The 18,225-nt window shown below is 37.7% G+C and overlaps 1 protein-coding gene and 1 long non-coding RNA gene across 3 annotated transcripts; both read right to left on the bottom strand.

Moving 5' to 3' along the window:
- Nucleotides 1-367: 367 nt before the first annotated feature.
- On the bottom strand, nt 368-5,118 carry LOC139942968 (uncharacterized). 2 transcript variants are annotated; one of them, XR_011786719.1, is made up of 3 exons: nt 4,336-5,118; nt 2,357-2,483; nt 368-1,798 (listed from the first exon to the last, which is right to left on the bottom strand). It is a non-coding gene; the product is annotated as an uncharacterized lncRNA (long non-coding RNA). The 2 variants fall into 2 exon arrangements; XR_011786720.1 differs by lacking the exon at nt 4,336-5,118 and adding an exon at nt 4,104-4,312.
- Nucleotides 5,119-8,173: 3,055 nt separating this feature from the next.
- Nucleotides 8,174-17,703, bottom strand: LOC139942947 (uncharacterized). The gene is made up of 2 exons (XM_071939773.1): nt 17,583-17,703; nt 8,174-10,885 (listed from the first exon to the last, which is right to left on the bottom strand). Exon 2 carries the CDS (start codon nt 10,863-10,865, stop codon nt 8,928-8,930), a length of 1,938 nt encoding a protein of 645 aa, XP_071795874.1. The 5' UTR covers nt 10,866-10,885; nt 17,583-17,703; the 3' UTR covers nt 8,174-8,927.
- Nucleotides 17,704-18,225: the final 522 nt, after the last annotated feature.

Genomic DNA, 18,225 nt, shown 5'->3' with positions numbered 1-18,225 from the left:
TTGGTCAAAACTGGAGAACTATGCACAAACTCTATGGGCATATCACCAAGTGCACAAACGAATGGGGAAAATATACTGGCTTATTTATTGTGCTTTCATTTACAGGTTTTCAGCTCTTTTTTCCCAGATCTCAATTAATTAATTATTTAACATCCCTGGTCATCAATCATTTCCCCAATTGAGTTATTTCAATTGTTTCAAATTAATGTCACTAACAAACTTTCTGGGCCTCGTTTTGGTCATTTACTAAGTCTTCAGAGCTTAGACAGGCCTTAATTAAATTTTAATCGAATGAATGACTGAACTTGACAAAAAAAAAGATATTGTTGACAAGAGACACACATTCAGATTTTTTTTATTTCTTCTCTTCATATCATAATGACACCTTTCTGGTACAATACTCATTGTTATTATAAACATATAAAAAGTTAATTTTACCCTCATGATGAGTTATGTTACTTTCTTGAAAAGGCCCTTTTTAAATTCCCCCAAACAATTCAATTAAAAACAATTCAAATTCAAATTTAACAGCTGAACACTCATCGTTTGTTCAGCCAATTGTGTCCACATGTCATCATTGGTTTGGAACACAAAAAGCTAACCAAGAAATTATGCCCATTGGATATTTTTTGCAATTTACAAATTGATGATCATGTATTTAGTCTCTCAAAACACAGAGTTTTTTTTTATTTAAGGGCTTGCCACACCATGGCGTATTACCTGTTTGTATGTTAACGTTTGCGAACGTTTGTGAAATATCAACATTACGTTGGTGTACGCTGATATAGGTTAGGAGTAATATGTCGTTAATGTTATTAGAGCACGCTGTGATACGCTATTAAAATTTGGAGCATGTAGAGCCCGCAACAAAATATTGAGCATGTTCAAAATTTCTCGTTGCCCGTGGCACGTTAGCTATACGTCAGCGGTACGTTACTTGTTGGCTGACATAGGGCTCTGTGATGTACTTTGGTTGACGAAATAAATACGTTTATGTGCCGTATAACCTATGCCTGGCATATCCCGAAAAAGTCTTGACGTATTCTGACGTATCCACCTGTAACATAGTATACATAACTTCATTTTAAGTTAGTGATACGCTACCAATTCATTAGTCATACGCTTTGTATACGTTCAGTACGCTATGGATGCGAATCTGGGAAGTTTGGCACTCTTGGATTTTTAAAATGCTCAAACTAGTTTCTGTAGGCCTATACGCCGGCATACGTTAAGGCGATACGCCATGGTGTGACAGGTCCTTTAACAATTTCAAAGATATAAAGATTTTACAAAATTGAATGAAAATAATACAAATCTAGTTCCCAAACTTTCTTTCTGGTACCACAGTAACGATGGGTTAATTCAATTCTCAAATAATCTGTTGCACATTTATTTTAAGGTTCGGGTTTTTGTAAGCCAAAAGCTTACTTTTTACACATTGTACTTGTGCAGAATTCTCTTCTTGTTTTTCTACTTTTCTATTGAAAATGATGATTTAGACAACATTTTGTTTAAATTAGTTATCATCAGAATAAACATCCCCGTCCGAGTCCTTTGAAGCCACTCCGCAACTGGCACAAAAGCATAAGTCTGTGCAGGGGAAATTGATTTGTTGACAGGAACATCTTCTGTGTGATATTTTCCTTAACATATTTTCTTCTTCAATCTGCACGATACACTGTACGGGGAGCACGTTCAGCTGAGGCGTTTCAGAATCACCAGTGTCAGAGCGTAGCAACCTTTTGATCGGGTTCACCTTCAGTTGTCTCGTTGCTAATGGCATCACTATTCTCGCGTTCTACAAGCGAATTAGAAAAGCATACTCGATGACTGAACAGACAGTACACAAAATAAAAACAATTTGTAGGAAAAGCAAACATGTACAGTTTTGGCGAAGGTACAATATTACAATAACAACATAGAAAAGCAACCAGATCAACTCATTGTTCCTTAATTGCAGTACACATCCAATCCAAAATTTATTTAGGCAGTATGAATTTCTCATATCCAAGTGGCATGACCTCATACCCTAGTCAACTTGTGCCCAATTATTAAAGGTCAATCCATACAAAACGTATGATAAAGAGCACTGGAAAGCTTTTGGTATAAAGATGACATTTTTTACCCAATACTTTGAACTTTTCATTATCTTGTAGCAAATTCTTGTCAAAATTTACACAGATTTTTTATTCAATGGGGATACTGGTCCTGTTCAGAAATACCAACAGTTTACCATATATTTATTTGTTTTTTTTTTCTCTCGTTTTCCTTAAAACAAAAGAAAAGAAGGTTAAAAGGTTACGCACAGTATTTCTTCTGGTGGACGAGAGTAATGAACAAGTTATTTTTTTTTTACCTTCAATTTTTGTTCTACTTTAGCTTTCTCAGATTAGTTTCTGCCTTTCTTTGTTTCTCCTACTACCTGCACGCTTCATTGTCAGCGAAAAGTGTTGATAGCACTAACCCAGAGCGGACATGTCTTACTGAAAAGAAAAGAAATACAAATAAATGAGGCCCTAGTTTGCTCATCTTATTTGAAAACAAAATTAGGCTTGTTCCCCTTAGTTTAAACACACAATTTTAATTTTAATACCACATCTCAAAGAAAGCTGGTTGTTTGCCTCTAGAATTTTAAGAATAAAGGTGGGGATGTTATTTATTATTATTCAAGCAAACTTCATCACGTGATTCGTATGGGGGTCTTGGGGTGCGTGTACATGTATGTACCCTTGCCCTTCCTCCACTTCAGTGTTTTAGTTTAGTAAGTAAGGGCCAATTTAATTTTTCCTGAATCGTGTAAATTTTTAATCGGCCTAGTGCATTAAATATTTAATGCTTTTTGATTTTTCATACTGTAGTCTGTACATGTAATTACTAATTGTAACAACAGTGCATGTATGTTTTTTGTTTTTAAGTATTAAGTGAATAACTAAAACCGATGTGCGTCATCATCATGATTCATCAACAAAATGTGTATCCTCATCATGTGATCGTGACTCTGATTTCGTTTCATTTAATTGAGAGATCGGAGCATTTCGTTTTGTTTAACTTGACAAAATAAAAATAAAATAATGATTAACTGCTTTGCTTCGAATTAAAGCACAACTTATTCTGGAAAGAAATGTTGCCTAAATACCTTCAACTTCCACTAGTACATATACGGTACTCCAACCAGCAGCTGCCGCTGTACTTTCTGGTGAAATTGGATCGGAAGGTCTTGTTTTTTGTAGGTCGCTGTCATGTCATCATCCATGGCGTCCAAGCATGATTGATATTGATACACATTCCACATGTCATGATGATGTCGTCCGTCAGTGTCCGTATGGTCAGCACAATACCGATGCTGATAGTTTTTCCTAACCACTGCTGGGCCAACGAACTCCTGCCAGCGATAACTATTTTTCCAAACTAGCTTGGATTTAATTTATGTTGTGTTCATGTAACATAAAACGAGCCGATCTTCGCAACTTTCTTCCCTTCACACAGGACGAAGTTTCCTGAGAAGCGTAGACGACATCTTTCTGAAACCCTTTTCGAAACCACGGCTTCGGCTCCGGATGCTAGCTTGGCCCCGCGGTTGTTTTGGCAATTGTGCGTGCTTTGCGTACGCGCTCAGTCAGGGCTTCAGACGAGATAAGGGAGCCTGAAGCTGAATCCAACACAGACGCCGTCGTTTCGAAAAGGGCCACAAAACCACAGGACTTCGAAACAAGCTCTTTCATTGGTCCATACATCTACATGCATGTCATATGCGCTTTGATTGGCCGAGCTTATAAGTCATCTATTTTTGTGCTTGACGACTTTTTTTGGGTGGTCAGTTGAATTTTCTTTAAATTTTGAGACCAAATGTAAGTAGTTGTGTAGGGAAGAGCACTGAAAAGCAGAATTTGGAGCATCATCCCACGGTCTAATAGAAGTTGTGGTACACAAAGTGTGGGCCTTGGACAGCACTGTTTACCGAAAGGGTCCAATGGCTTTAACACAGGAGATTGCACATTTTTGGCTCAATCTGCGCTTAGGCCTATGTTATTTCCAGTGTTGTCATGTACACCCGATCATGTTCGAATAAGATAGCATAGACCCTAGTGAAAACAAAGTCTTACCTGGTGCTAGTACACACTTTACTCACTGTGTACAGTTGGTCCTATTTGCAAACTTCAGGAAGTGGCTGTTAGCCGGCAACAATTGTCGATTTAGTTCAAAAAAATTAACACAGGAGATGGCAAATTTGGGGCTCAATCTGCGCTAATGTTATTCCAGTGCTGTCATGTATTACTCTTGAACATTTTCGTATTTAAGACAGCATCATAGACCCTAGTGAAAACGAAGTCCTACCTGATGTTATATATGTTAATTACTCACTGCATAGAGTTGATGATCTTTGCTGAACTTTTGGAAGTGGCTGAAAGCCGGTAAAACTATTGGGTATTTATCGACAAATACCGTTTACCCAAACACTGTCTGGTTTCAGCAAACCCAACTTCCGCGTCTGAAAGTACAGAACATGTATCGGCAAAAATAATACCCATACCCTCTGGTAGTTTCACACAACTGGAAAACCCATATGCAAACACAACTTCCGCATACTATGAAAGTAAAGGTCAATGATCGGTTAAACGCCAATGCGGTACGGCAGTTGCACACAGCGGGGAAAACCAACACGTAGTTCAAAGGTCTATAATGATTGGTAATGCGTATAATGATGTATTGCAACCCGGCGTTGCGAATGTATCGCGCTGTGTGATGATTTCAACCAAAGATTATAGAGCGCCGAAAGGCGCAAGATGCGGAACTGAAGCTTTATCTATTGTTGGAACGTGAAATACGCAAGGGCGCCATTTCAACAAGTTAATGTTTTGGTTCCCATTGATAGGAATGGTCATTGTCTGCACTAAACGGCACTGATCTATTGTTGTATCAAAATAGTTACTTGCCGAAATGGCATCCAGTGGGATTTCACATTAAAAAATTCAGCCTGAGTTCGCATCTTGCGCCTTGCGGCGCTCTATAATATTTGATTTCAACGGATGTGTTTATGGAATTTGATCTTTGAGTGTTTTAGCTGCGTGTACTAGTCTCCATTCAAGCCCCGTTCTCGTACGAGAGGACCATTATTATACGCATATCGTAAATACAATAACTGCTATTGAGATTCAGTCCCCGATATGGGAGCTTTAAGGAACACGTTGCCTTAGATCGGACGAGTTGGTCTATAAAAAGCGTTTGTAACCGTTTGTTATAAAATTAATATGGTTAGAAAGATGTTTTAAAAGTAAAATGCAATGATTCCACACAAGTTTGCCTCGAAATTGCACCTTTTTCCTATGCGAACTTACACGGTCGGCCAGTTGTGGGAGTTAACACATTTTACGGCCATTTGTGGGAGTCAACATTTTGACTCCCATAAATGACTGACCGTGTTAGTCGACGAGGAAAAAAAAAAAAACGTGTAATTTCGAGGCATGTTTGTGTGGATCATTGTATTCTACTTTTACAACATCTTTCCACCCCTATGCATTTTATAACAAACGGTTACAAACGCTTTTCAAAGACCAACTCGACCGATCCAAGGCAACGTATTCCTTTAACGTTGGCTGAAGGAGGATGTTTCAAAAGAGGGCGCTATATGAAGTAGTTTGTAAACAGTTTGCCATACTTTAATGGAGGACCGTTTATTCAGGGGAACGGAATCTTCTTCCACACCAGCCGCGGAAAAGTTGTATGACGTTAGGCGCGCGACGGGACTAAAAATAAACGGACTCTAATCCCAAGTCCTCAGTTAAATTCAATCCAAATCATTATACTTCGATTCGATTTAGTTAATTTTAATTCAGTTAAATTTAATTTAATTAAATCCAACTCGAGTCAATTCACTTTATTACAAACATCACGTTAAAAACATGAACATTGTTTTATAGTGTGCATCAACTCTAAAACATCAACATTTTGTGAAATAGAAAAGAAAGACTAACACAGATAAACGGGACAAGTAATACACAGCGACCCGATACTCACAGTCATCCTACAAGTACTAGGGAGACGACATACAAACAACTTTATAAAACCAACCACCAAAGTAAAAGAGCAAAAATACCATAAAACACAAGTTAAAAAGACTAACCTACAACAATTGGTGCCAGCAAACCAGGAAACAAAACAAAAAATAAACCATATATAAACCATAATATGATAGTAACTCGTCCGTATCTTGCCCGGCAGCCAGCAGAACATGGCGGTTCAGCGTTTCGCAACATACAATATTTGGTTCTAAACAAAATGAGGAATTGGGTGTAGACAGAAAGGGGAAGCAAGGGTTTGAGTTTGTTCTTGTTTTTGTTTGTTCTTGTAAGGCACTTCACTGCAATCCTCGGCTTTAAGATGTTGCCTTCATACTGATTTCATCTGCTACCTTTCTCACTTACTACAAATTTCTATTAGTCGTATAATTCCCATATTATTGCACTGTTAAAGTTTGTTTTTCTTTAAAAAAGTATGGAAATAAATGTGAGCTGCAATTGAATCGATTTCAACTGAAGGGGGAGGAGGTGAGCAAAGTTGCCCGTATGAACGACCCAGCATGAATGAGGACGGCAGATGTTATGAAAAAAAAGTCCAGTCTGGCACAGGAAAACCAGTTTGTTTAAACCCTATAGGCCCAATGGTTGAATCTGTGAAGTGTAAAGCTTCAATGGCATTTCTCAGATTGTGGATTCATTTTAAAGATTATTTTCCTGCTTGGAAATTGCACCGTTTTTTTAGGCGATATCTCAAACTGTGAACACCTTTTGCCATGCAATTTCAAAAGGTTAGTTCAATTGTACACATTTATATTTATACAATATTAAATCCAATCCAACGGTTTCAAATCACAATGATCTAAACAGGTAGGCATATGTGGCTGTGCATGTAAATACAAACTATAACCCAATTACTGCGCAGGCGAGCGCCCTCTGTTGACCTGGACCGAAACGCATGAAGCTATTTTTTTGTATCAAAGCGTAGCTGAGCTGCTGAGCACAACAACATTCAAAATAATGTCGGCAGTATTTTTAGCTCCAGCAGCGCCCCCCCCCCCCGGTTTGAGTTCATATTGTTAGTGTTGTTAAACTATCTGAATGTGTTTGTTTAGTAAAGGATAATCTCAACGCAACTGGAGAAGAAAACAAAAATACAGTAGCTTTTGAATCCTGTTAATTTCTGCCTTCTACACAGTTACATAAAAAATAATATAAGTTTAACGCTATAAAAAAAAAAAAATCGGCCAGCGTCACTCAACAGTTTAGAGTGATTTTAATTTTCTGTAAACGATGTATTAACAATCAAAACCTCCCAGATTAGTCAAATGAGCAGTTTACAAGTTTTGTTTATTAATGCTTATATTGGTTTACAAATGTTTGCGTGTATTTACAAATTGAAGCTGAACATGTGTGTTTTAAGTCTTTTAAATACGTCTGAAGGTGACACCCTAGAGTTCCCAATGTTTTAAATTACATCTTAAATTACAAGTTAAAACTGTACGCAAACTTGTTTTAAACTTGTAAGAAATAATACCACCAGTTACTTCAATTAATTAACATTCATAAATACCTCAGACAGTTTCGCTATTCATATTGGTGGAGAGCGCGTTACGTTTTTTTTTTTTTTTTTTTTTAAACCTTTGATAATGACCAGTGTTTGTAACCGGTTGTGAGCGGATACTCCGCGCTAGTCTTGCGGGAGCTGCCGGTGAGTTGGCCGCGCTGTGTGTGAAAGGAACACGAGAACGTGTTGCAACAAGACTATACGCGCACGAACGGAACCGGAAACTGTCGGAACTAGGCGTCTCAGTCATAACAATGCAACACACGGACGTCGTACATGTAAATACATAGCTCAAACACGTCGGAAACAGTTGTACAGAGCTTCTTACTCTATAACGCCTTTTAACCAAAAAGGCATCCATGAGTGGGAATAAAAGAGCAGCGACCCGTTCTTTACCGGCCGTTTAAAACAGACAGGGTCGTTGTCGTGTGATAAAGGCCCGAGCCTTCCACACGGCAACGACCCTGCCTGTTATCACACGACAACGACACTGCCTGTTTTAAACGGCCGATAAAGAACGAGTCGCTACCCTTGTATTCCCTTAATAATTCACATATAACATGACACTTTTAATGTAGTGAATAACGATCAATTAAAAAGGATACCATTATGTTCAGCCTTAAATACTAAATTGGAAATGGTGAGTTAAAAAGCAGCAACTGATATATAACAAGGTAATTGTGTGTGGTTATTATTAACCATTCATAAATACCCAAGACAGTTAATCCATTCTGATTGGTTTGTTATTTTATGCATATGTTGAATATTGGTCTTTGACAGTTACCAATAGTGTCCAGTATTACCAATAGTGGTCACAAAATACTACACTTTGATACGGATATTACACATTTAAGCTGGTACTTTGTAGGTTAATGTTTTTACTCGCAACTTCAACGACCAATTGAGCTCAAATTTACACAGGTTTGTTATGTTATGCATGTGGTCTGTTGTTTTATGCATATGTTGAATACTGGTCTTTGATGGTTACCAATGGTGTCCAGTATTACCAATAGTGTACACTTTGGTACTGATATTACACATTTAAGCTGGTACTTTGTAGGCTAATGTTTTTACTAAAACGTACTTAAGGAATAAATGGAAAGAAACAAAAATCACCCAATTAATATAACCGCCAGAGCGAAAGAAGCATTTATTTGCAAAAATATCACACTAGATTTGTACTAAACGATTGATGGTACATTGTGATGGTAACGTTTTGTCCAAGTGGCAGATTATTTGCATTCTTGAGATTCATGAAGATTAACTAAAAGTGTTACACTTTATAAGTTGCAAGTTGCCTTGTCATCAATAATAGTGTATCTTTACGACCATCTCTTCATCGACACTCACACGCGATGCAATATTTTGACTGAGTTCAAGTCAGCCACGATGAGGTCACCGGTAGTAGTAAACGTCAAGCCTTGAGGATAGAGCAAGCCACCAGCTACACAGCCGATGTGCTTACCTGATGCATCGTAATGATGTATCTCACTGGTTCCCTCCGTATCGCAATGAATAGACACGTATATATCGCCAGCATCATCACAACACACACCAGTAGGCTTCACAGGTTTGCCGTCAATGGAGGTGCTGATGTTGAACACCTCGTTTCCCATGAAATCCAGACAAGCTAGTTTCGACTCATCGTGGTTTGTGAAGATCAGTCGCTCCTTGCTGTTAACAGATAAAAAGCCCATGCCGTCAATCTCATCATGATGTATTGTGGAAAAGGTGGATCCATCTTTGTTATGAAGAGATATTACCTTTCCCCGACAGTCAGACACTGCAATACGATCTTTCTTCTTGTCAACAGCAATACCAAAAAGCATACTCCCTGACTGCCCCTCGACTTCATTCTGTGAGGGTCTGAACTTGCGAATAAATCGCAGTTCTCCATCATAAACCTTAACATCCTGTCCGTCAGTAACCAGAAGCAGGTCATCAGAGGTCACCGCAGCACCCGTAGGGTGTTCTAGTTGTCCATCTTCTGTTCTACTTTGCACACCTTTAGATTTGTAACTACCATTCGATGTAAATTTGGATAATATCAACCGTTTCAAATCACTAACGACGATTTCATCGTTGCTGAAACAAGCAACGTTCCATGCAAACTCGAACTCCCCCTCACATTCCCCTGATTTACCAAACTCTGTCTTCACCTCCCACTTCTCTTCCTCTAGTATTTCACCGATATCCGCATCAGTGACGACATCATGACCTTTGAACCAGATGAATGACTTGCTATGCTGCACTGTTTGAAACTGGAGTTCTTTGTGGAATGTCAAGTTGTGCATAACCTTTGGCTTGAGGTCCAGCAGCTCAAAGTCATCAGCATGTTGCATTAAGTCATTGACTGAAGCTACGATCTGCTCTGCACGGCTCATCTGATCGCTATTGCTGATTTGTATCCTGCCAAATTCCTCACCTCTTTCTTGACCGATTTGAGTAATTCTGTCTTGAAAGAGGCGAGATGCTTTTCTGATGTTGGCAACTTCCTCTTCCTCCTTAGCCACAATATCTCGAAGAGCCTGGTCGACCATGGTCTGTAATCTATGCTGTGAGTGTTTTATAGAATTATCCACTTTTTGAAATTGCTTGCGACATTCATCAAACTTCATCAAAGCCTCTTCAACAGCTAGACGATACAATCGAATGGAATCATTGATTTCAGAAAGGTTGTGGTTTGACGATCGGTGATCGAGCACCGCACATTTAGGACAAACAAGTAAGTCACACGTGACGCAATAAAAACACAGTTCCTGATCAGTGTGTTTCCGGCATTTTGTAGGGCAAGTTTTTGTCTTGTCTCTGGATCCCTCATTTGACGACCCGGCTGCATTAACGACTCGATGATGCCTGTTCAATTTTATTTTGGCGTGGTATTCCAAGCAAGTCTTGCAAAAATTAGCTTCACAGTCAACACACCGTGAGACGGCATCAAGACCTTCGTCGCATCCTTCGCAAATCGACACAAGAGGATTAATGTCCACCTCGGGACTTTTCGGGTTGATGACGTCATCAATAAGCGAGCTCAACAGAAAGCTGTTGAGAAGAGCAGATGGTCCCTTAGCTGGGATTGAAGTTTTCTCTCTACACACTGGGCAAGTGATGAAACGCGTCTTTGGATCATGTCTGTCTACAAGTTCCTGAAGACATTTTAAGCAGAAGCTGTGCTGGCAGTCCAGGATTTTCGGATCGATGAACCGAGTCAAGCAGATTGGGCATTCGATGTGTACTTGTCTAATCTTGCAAGTGGTCTCAGTGTGAAGTGCAGCTTCGGCCATCTTGGTGAGACTGGGCTGTCCTGTTATACGAATAAAAACAAATGTGTAATTTTCATTAAATCATCCAGTCAATGACTTTTGGACACTTGATGGCAGCAGACTTACTAGGTGTAGAGCATTGAAATATGTTATACTGACTGGAGAGCGGGTTGGGTTCGTTCATTGAGGTCACCACGGACGCCATTTGGAAACACCAAAAACTGTGCATACAATCCTTTTTGTTTTAGCCGACATTATTTAGCAAAATTGCCTGCCCGTGCGGCAATAAACTGCAATAACATATACTAACCAGTGTGTGAAAAGAAATTCCATCTATTGTTTGCGATTGTTTGTTTTATGGAAAAACACTGGTAAAATAAAACACAAACAAACTTCATTATCAGATAAAATAAAACTTTGAATTAAATTCCATCATCATACCCCAAAAAATAACAAACTGTCTTATTGTATTATGTAAGTTCTGCATTTATAATTAATTCGGTATTATAACCATTAATTATTGATCTACTTTGCGAACCCAATATAGCATGTCTGCCTATACATAACTCTATGCTTTCACATGGGAGAAAACAACTGTCCCCACTTTTCAAAGTGTTCCGCCGACGTTGCTCTTAACAATATATTAACATACCATTTTCACTACGATGGATCGGTAATTTTGTCAGCCAAATAGTTGCTAACAATATTATTGTTTTGCCTCTTTAAATGAATTGTAATCGTTTGGAATATGTATGTATTTTTTTGTTTTACTCCTAGTTTGGATAACTGTATAAAACTACACGTACACATTTCATTTCAAAATATGGTATTGTTTCTGATTATTGCCTAAGATATGTAGCAGTTATATCCACGCAGGGAGAATAATTTACCATTGGAACGCATAACATGAAAAACGTTTATGTCAGTACCAAATTAAAACATTGATTAAATTCAATACACTTTTATTCCATACTCTTGTTGAGAAAACAAATAATAAAAAAATTGTGAGAATTAAACAGTACATAGAAATTTAACAAATCTAAAGTGTATTAAATTATACAGAAAAACAATATAAACTATAATAAATTATAAATAAATAAATAATAAATTAATAACTACGAATTAACTATGTACAATACAGGAGCGAGAGCATGAGGCTGTTAGTTAAACCGTGGCTAGTAGACAACAGCCTTTATACAGAAAAGAAAACAAACAAACAATTAAACATCGAAGAACAAACAAGGGCAATACAATTACACGATGACAATACAAAATGCTGACGACAAAAACACAAAGAATGTTAAACCAGGCTGAAAAATAAGCAACGGAACCAGCTTTTTGCCTAATTTGTTGATTGTTCTTTATTCACAGTTTAATCAGTTCAGTTTGATCAGATGGTAAATCAGGAATGGTTGATTGTTATAATTCAGGCTAATTGGATCACTTGGTTGGTACGAAGGCTGGGTAGTTACTTGTAGTTCAGTATAGTAAGGTTGATTCATTTGTTTATACCAATTATATAATATAGTCTGCAAACAAAGGAAAAGACAGGGATTAGGAAATCACTAATAAAAGAGCGATAGGCAGATAATTGTGAAAAGGCGACAATAAATTATTCTCATTGGTTTGATGCATATATAAAAAGGACGTCTATTTCCGACACCTACAAATTCGTGACTTGTTTTGGCTGGAAATTCACGATAATTACACAACAGTATTTCACTAAATATGCATGATAAACAATCTGTATCAATTATAATAAACAATTACAGACTGGGTTTTATCAAAACATAATTAGATTAGTCAATAAGTTTACTTTGATTGGGAAAAACTCACCATCCGATTTTAGCCTTTGTGAGGAGCACGCGAGAGCAACTTTTCGCCGCGCGGTGGCGCCCTTTACGCTGCAATTTCACAACAAGGCTAACTGAAGACGACAAAAGAAAACAACTAAGTGGAGAGAAAAGCTATGTTACATAGTGGGATAACAATTGCAATATGATTTGTTTCATAATTGCAGTACTTCAGAGTGAACAAAGTTTACACATAGTTTAAGTTGATATTCAGTCTTTACTAAACGTATATAAAACGACACATACTTTATTAAACCAACGAGCAGTAACGATGTTTAGCATCAACATTTAAGACTCGGTTGCTGTAAAAATCAAAGATTTTTTTGAAATGTTGGCAAACTTCCAAAACTGGATTTTGGCAAAACTCCATGTATGAGTAGGCATGGGTACAAAAAAAGAAAAAAATAAATAAATAAAAAAATATATCACACATTGGTTGCCATGGTTACGGCCAAAATAAGATTTTCAGCAAATTTGCCAAGTTTCTTGCCTTTTAAAGTGTTGAAATATAGGTGAATTTAAAGCACTGGTACGTCTAAAGGGGAAAATGTTGAAGTTTGTCTTTCACACATGATGCACAACCATGTTTACTCTTTCAGAAAATGTTTTACAAATTAAGTTTGCGATCAACTTTGGATCAAACCACTATTTCAAATATTTTTTTCGTATTTTCTTATAGCGAAAAATAGGGGTATTGAATTGGGCCATAATTCCGAAAGTTGCACTTTGTGGACTATGACACTTTTATAGTTGGAAGATAAGGTACCGACCTACATACACATGCAATAAAATGTTTTGGTATTTTAAGTGCGTGAAAGTTAGCACTTTTTTTTTTTTTTTTTTTTTTTTTTTAATTACCTTATGGAATGAAGGGCTTTGAGGTGCATTAAAGGCAGTGGACACTATTGGTAATTACTCAAAATAATTATTAGCATAAAACCTTTCTTGGTAACGAGTAATGGGAAGAGATTGATGGTATAAAACATTGTGAGAAACGGCTCCCTCTGAAGTGCCACAGTTTTCGAGACAGGATAAATTTTCCAAGATTTTGATTTTAAGACCTCAAGTTTAGAACTTGATGTCTCGAAATCAACCATCTAAACGCACACAACTTCGTGTGACAAGGGTGTTTTTCTTTCATTATTATCTTGCAAATTCGATGACCGACTGAGCTCAAATTTTCACAGGTTTGTTATTTTATGCATATGTTGAGATACTGTGAAGGCTAGTCTTTGAAAATTACCAATAGTGTCCACTGCCTTTAAAACAAATAAACCTTTGAAATCACCACATAGCCCGTTGTCATGGTAAAAGTTCATTTTGTGTCTGAAAGAACTGTATTTTAGCATACTGCAACTCCACCCAGCCAATGCGCTTTTTTTTTTACCTTTCACAACAATACAACGAGTCGTCCTTGAGACAAACAATTATTGCTTTAACTTTTACCCTTATGCTATTTTTAGAACAGCATAAGCGCATGTCTTTAGAAAAATAATTGCAAAATCAGCATTTTTACCCTGTTTTTGGCCGTCAAAATGACAGTTTGCCAGGGGTCTCAAAATGTTGTCCTTTCGGTTGTATTTTGGGCCAACATTGGTTCTTCCGATTTGATAGAAAACGTTTGAGAAAAATTAGCCTTGTGGAGTACCCAACATTGACCAAGAATATTTTGAATGACCTAAGTTTCGTTTTTTATACCCCCCCATCCTCAATGCATTACAAAGCGCTGTGAACAACGTCTCCTTTGTTGAAATTCCCTTTTGAAAATTCCCATTGCACATCACTAATAGTAGGACAGTTTGTAGTGTATTCAGTTTCCTACAGAGAATATTTCGGTTGTGATTGGCGATTATTTGTATTTCATGTCGGGGGAGCACAGATTAATGGGCAGCTGTGTCATGTAGTGACCCTGTCTCAAACATGGTAATATTTGCAAAAACAAGAACAAAATAATTCTCTAAAATGTCATTTCTTACATGCTGAACAATGGAGTTGATTGAAAAAAAAAAAAAAACAGGATACAATAAAGCAAAGCAACTTAAAATAAAAGTATAACTCTCAATGGTATACAGTGTATAGTTCGAAGACTAACCCCAAGCTAATTCGGCTGGTATAGTGTTATCCGGCTATGTTCCATTAAAGGCAGTGGACACTATTGGTAATTTACTCAAAATAATTATTGCACAAAACCTAACTTGGTAACGATTAATGGGGAGAGGTTGATGGTATCAAACAGTGTGAGAAATTGCTCCCTCATTGTTTTCGAGAAAGAAGTAATTTTCCACGAATTTGATATTATGCATATGTTGAGATACACCAAGTGAGAAGACTTGTCTTTGACAGTTACCAATAGTGTTTAGTGTCTTTAAGGAACTTGGGAATTAATTGATTTTCGTAACCATTAATTGTACAGTCACGGATTATGTGATGCCTGTGCGCTGCGTTAATGACGTGTTACAAATGTTTGACGTTCAAACGAAGACCTGTGAACGTCCATTTGTCAAGAAAAAGGAAGATGTTGTTGTTGATTGTAGCTGCTATAGCCAAACGTAAATGACCACAAACATGTACAACAGAATGTCTTTGTGATGCAGATTTATACAGTTGGAATGTATATATTTATACACAGTTGTAAGTTGCTTTGCTATATCGTGTGCCTGTTTTTTTTTTTTTTTTTTTAATTAAAATTATTTTTCAGCATGTAAAAAAAGTAATTAAAGAGCATTATTTTTTCATATGATTATGAAATTTGCAAAATACATTTTTTTTTAAGCATGAAGTTTCTGGCACCACTGCTCCCCAGTTCAACAAATACCAAAACATTTTTTTGAAATTCCTACAGACCAGTATCTTATCTTTCAAGCCAGGTAGCAAAACTTTCCTGAATATGCTACTTTCGCACTTCTGACAAACTTAGCAACCCCCTCTATTTCCCAAATTGACCTTTGTTCAAAACACCCCGTTTTGAAATAATGGATTGTTCTGTTCACAATTAACTGTCACCTGTGTCAGGTGCATTTTGTGAAAGACCAAGGGTGTATATTTACCATATTCAGCTGAGAGGCAGATCATATAATTTAGTCTTTACACAGTAAAGCTCTCAATTTTGGGTAGTTGTTTACGAAAATAGCTAAATAAGGTCAAACATGGAAATTTTCTGATTCAAAACCGTTGTCATGGCAACCAAAGTTTGGTTGAAAGAATTAACATGTGCCAAGAGTAAACAAGATCCTTTAAAACAAAATCATATACTTTGTTTTACACAATTTGAAAATAAACACCGGTTTTTCCCAGCCTTCCTCAAGGCAGTCGCATTATTCGCTCCGAAAAAACACCGCTGTAAACCCACCCGTATACCCTGTGCGTGGTCCGTATGGTCACACCGCATGACTCACCCGTATACACACTGTCACATCGTACGACTACTGTGCACACAAGCCATCCGCACTCGTACCACTAACCGCATGCGGAGCTCCGCATGCGGATAGTGTACGGGGCATCGTGTCGTGCGATTTTACGCACAGTGAATACGGGTGGGGTTTTATACAGCGGCGGTCTTTGTTCGGAGTGAATAATTCGACTGCCTTGAGCAAGGCTAGTTTTTCCCCAAAAAGCACGAAGTTTGTGGCAGCACTCCTCCCCAGTACAGCAAATATCCCCCAACAAATTTGGAAATTCTTACAGACCAGTATCTTATCTTTCACGCCTAGAGGCAAAACTTTGCTAAGTATGCTACTTTGGGACTTCTGACAACTTTAGCAACCCCCTCTATTTCCAAAGTTGACTTTTCCTCAAAACACCCATTTTTGAAATAATGGAATCTTGCATTCACAATTAACTGTACTTTTGTCAAATGCATTTTTGGAAAGATTTAGGATCTATATTTACCATATCCAGCTGAGAGGTAGGTCCACTATTTGGTTTTCACACAGTGACGCCCTCATCTTTCGGTAATGTTTACACATGAAAAGTGCTAAATTTGGTGAAATGGTAATTTTATACTTTTGACCGCGGCCATGGCAACGAAGGTGTAAATGAAAAAAGTATGTTTTTTTACACTTTGGTTGATGGCCTTCACTTGTGCAAAGTAAAAACGAAATCCATTTTTAAAAGGCTGCCACCTCTTCTTCGACTTTGACAGCAACCCAGTCTTAAACTGTTGTTGTTTCCACAGGAAAATTGCATCCATTATTTACATATACCTGAGTCAGCGTTGTTTGTTTTTAGGGTCATCCTGGTATAGCCTTTATCTAAATTTCGATTTGGGAATGTTGCCTTGATCATTCTTTCATTGACCATGCAGGTTGTGGCCAAGAATGACCAGAACCACATTAAGGGTAGTGTGGCAGTATATATGCACATGGGTGGCATGGTTGGCTTGTGCGGAAAGCGCTCGCCTCTCACCAAGGTGACCCCGGTTCGATTCCCTTGGGAAAAATCAAATTCAATCTTGGCTGTGCTCCGTGTTCATAATGGGTTCATGTGGCTGGCAGCCAGAGGCGCCATTGCATGCCTGCTTCTCGAACACGTTGTAGCCGTGTCCTTCGCAATTCAGCTCTTAGCTTCGAGTAAGGATGATTAGCCCCCCCCAAAAAAAAAAAAAAAATAAATAAATAAATAAATAAATAAAAATACTATTATTATTATACGTGTCAACGTTTAAGTGTCCTAAAAACAAGCAAAACATGCTTCAACATCAATAACTTTCCCTTCCCCGTAGCCATCATACAACTCGTCAGAACGGGTTTTAAATTACAAGTGCATGTAGGCCTATACTTATTATTAACAAAATACTGGTTCTTATGCACTGAATCATGATTACAGAGTTCATAATGTCCGAGCTGTCATTTAGGACAGCAAATACCCTAGTGAAACACAGTCTTACCTGTAGCTGTAGATGTTACTTTAATTAACACACTTCGTACAGTTGATCTTCTTTGCTAAACTCACTGATAGCCGGCAAACAAAAGACAAAATGACATTGAAATGGCACAACAACAGTTCCTGTTTTTAGCAAACCCCACTTTTACATATACAGTGCATGTATCGGGTAAACGCCCTTGCACAATGGTAGTTTCACACTGCTGGAAAAACCCAAATACAAACCCTATTTGCATATGAAAGTACAATGCGTAGACTTACATGTTTGGATAAACACTCATGCGCAACTGGAAAAACACACTAATATTTGTAGCGTCCAATGGTACCAGGATTGGTAGTGCGTGATAATGTTTCCATTTGACATCATCAACTGATTCGACAGTCATTTTAACATTTGATCCCTACATAAACCATATGCAAAAAGATGCAAGTGTAAACTATACAAACATGTACTTCCGTATTTGGTATTGAACAACGTACGAAAACAATCAGATGATGATTGTTTAATGTCATGCTATCGCCTCTATTAACAATTCAGGGGTCGATTTCACAAAAAAAGTTAGGACTAGTCCAAATTTAGGACTAGTCTTAGGAGATACTAAAAACGTAGTGCTAGTCTTAACTCATTGTGAAATCCACGCCTCTTT

This window comes from Asterias amurensis, chromosome 10 (genome assembly GCF_032118995.1).
Source record: "Asterias amurensis chromosome 10, ASM3211899v1".
Lineage (NCBI taxonomy): Eukaryota > Metazoa > Echinodermata > Asteroidea > Forcipulatida > Asteriidae > Asterias > Asterias amurensis.
This window is presented reverse-complemented; position numbering and strand designations above follow the sequence as displayed.

What these genes read in the sequence shown, in the direction of transcription:
- LOC139942947 (XM_071939773.1), bottom strand. Translation starts at nt 10,865, where the DNA reads ATGGCCGAAGCTGCACTTCACACTGAGACCACTTGCAAGATTAGACAA.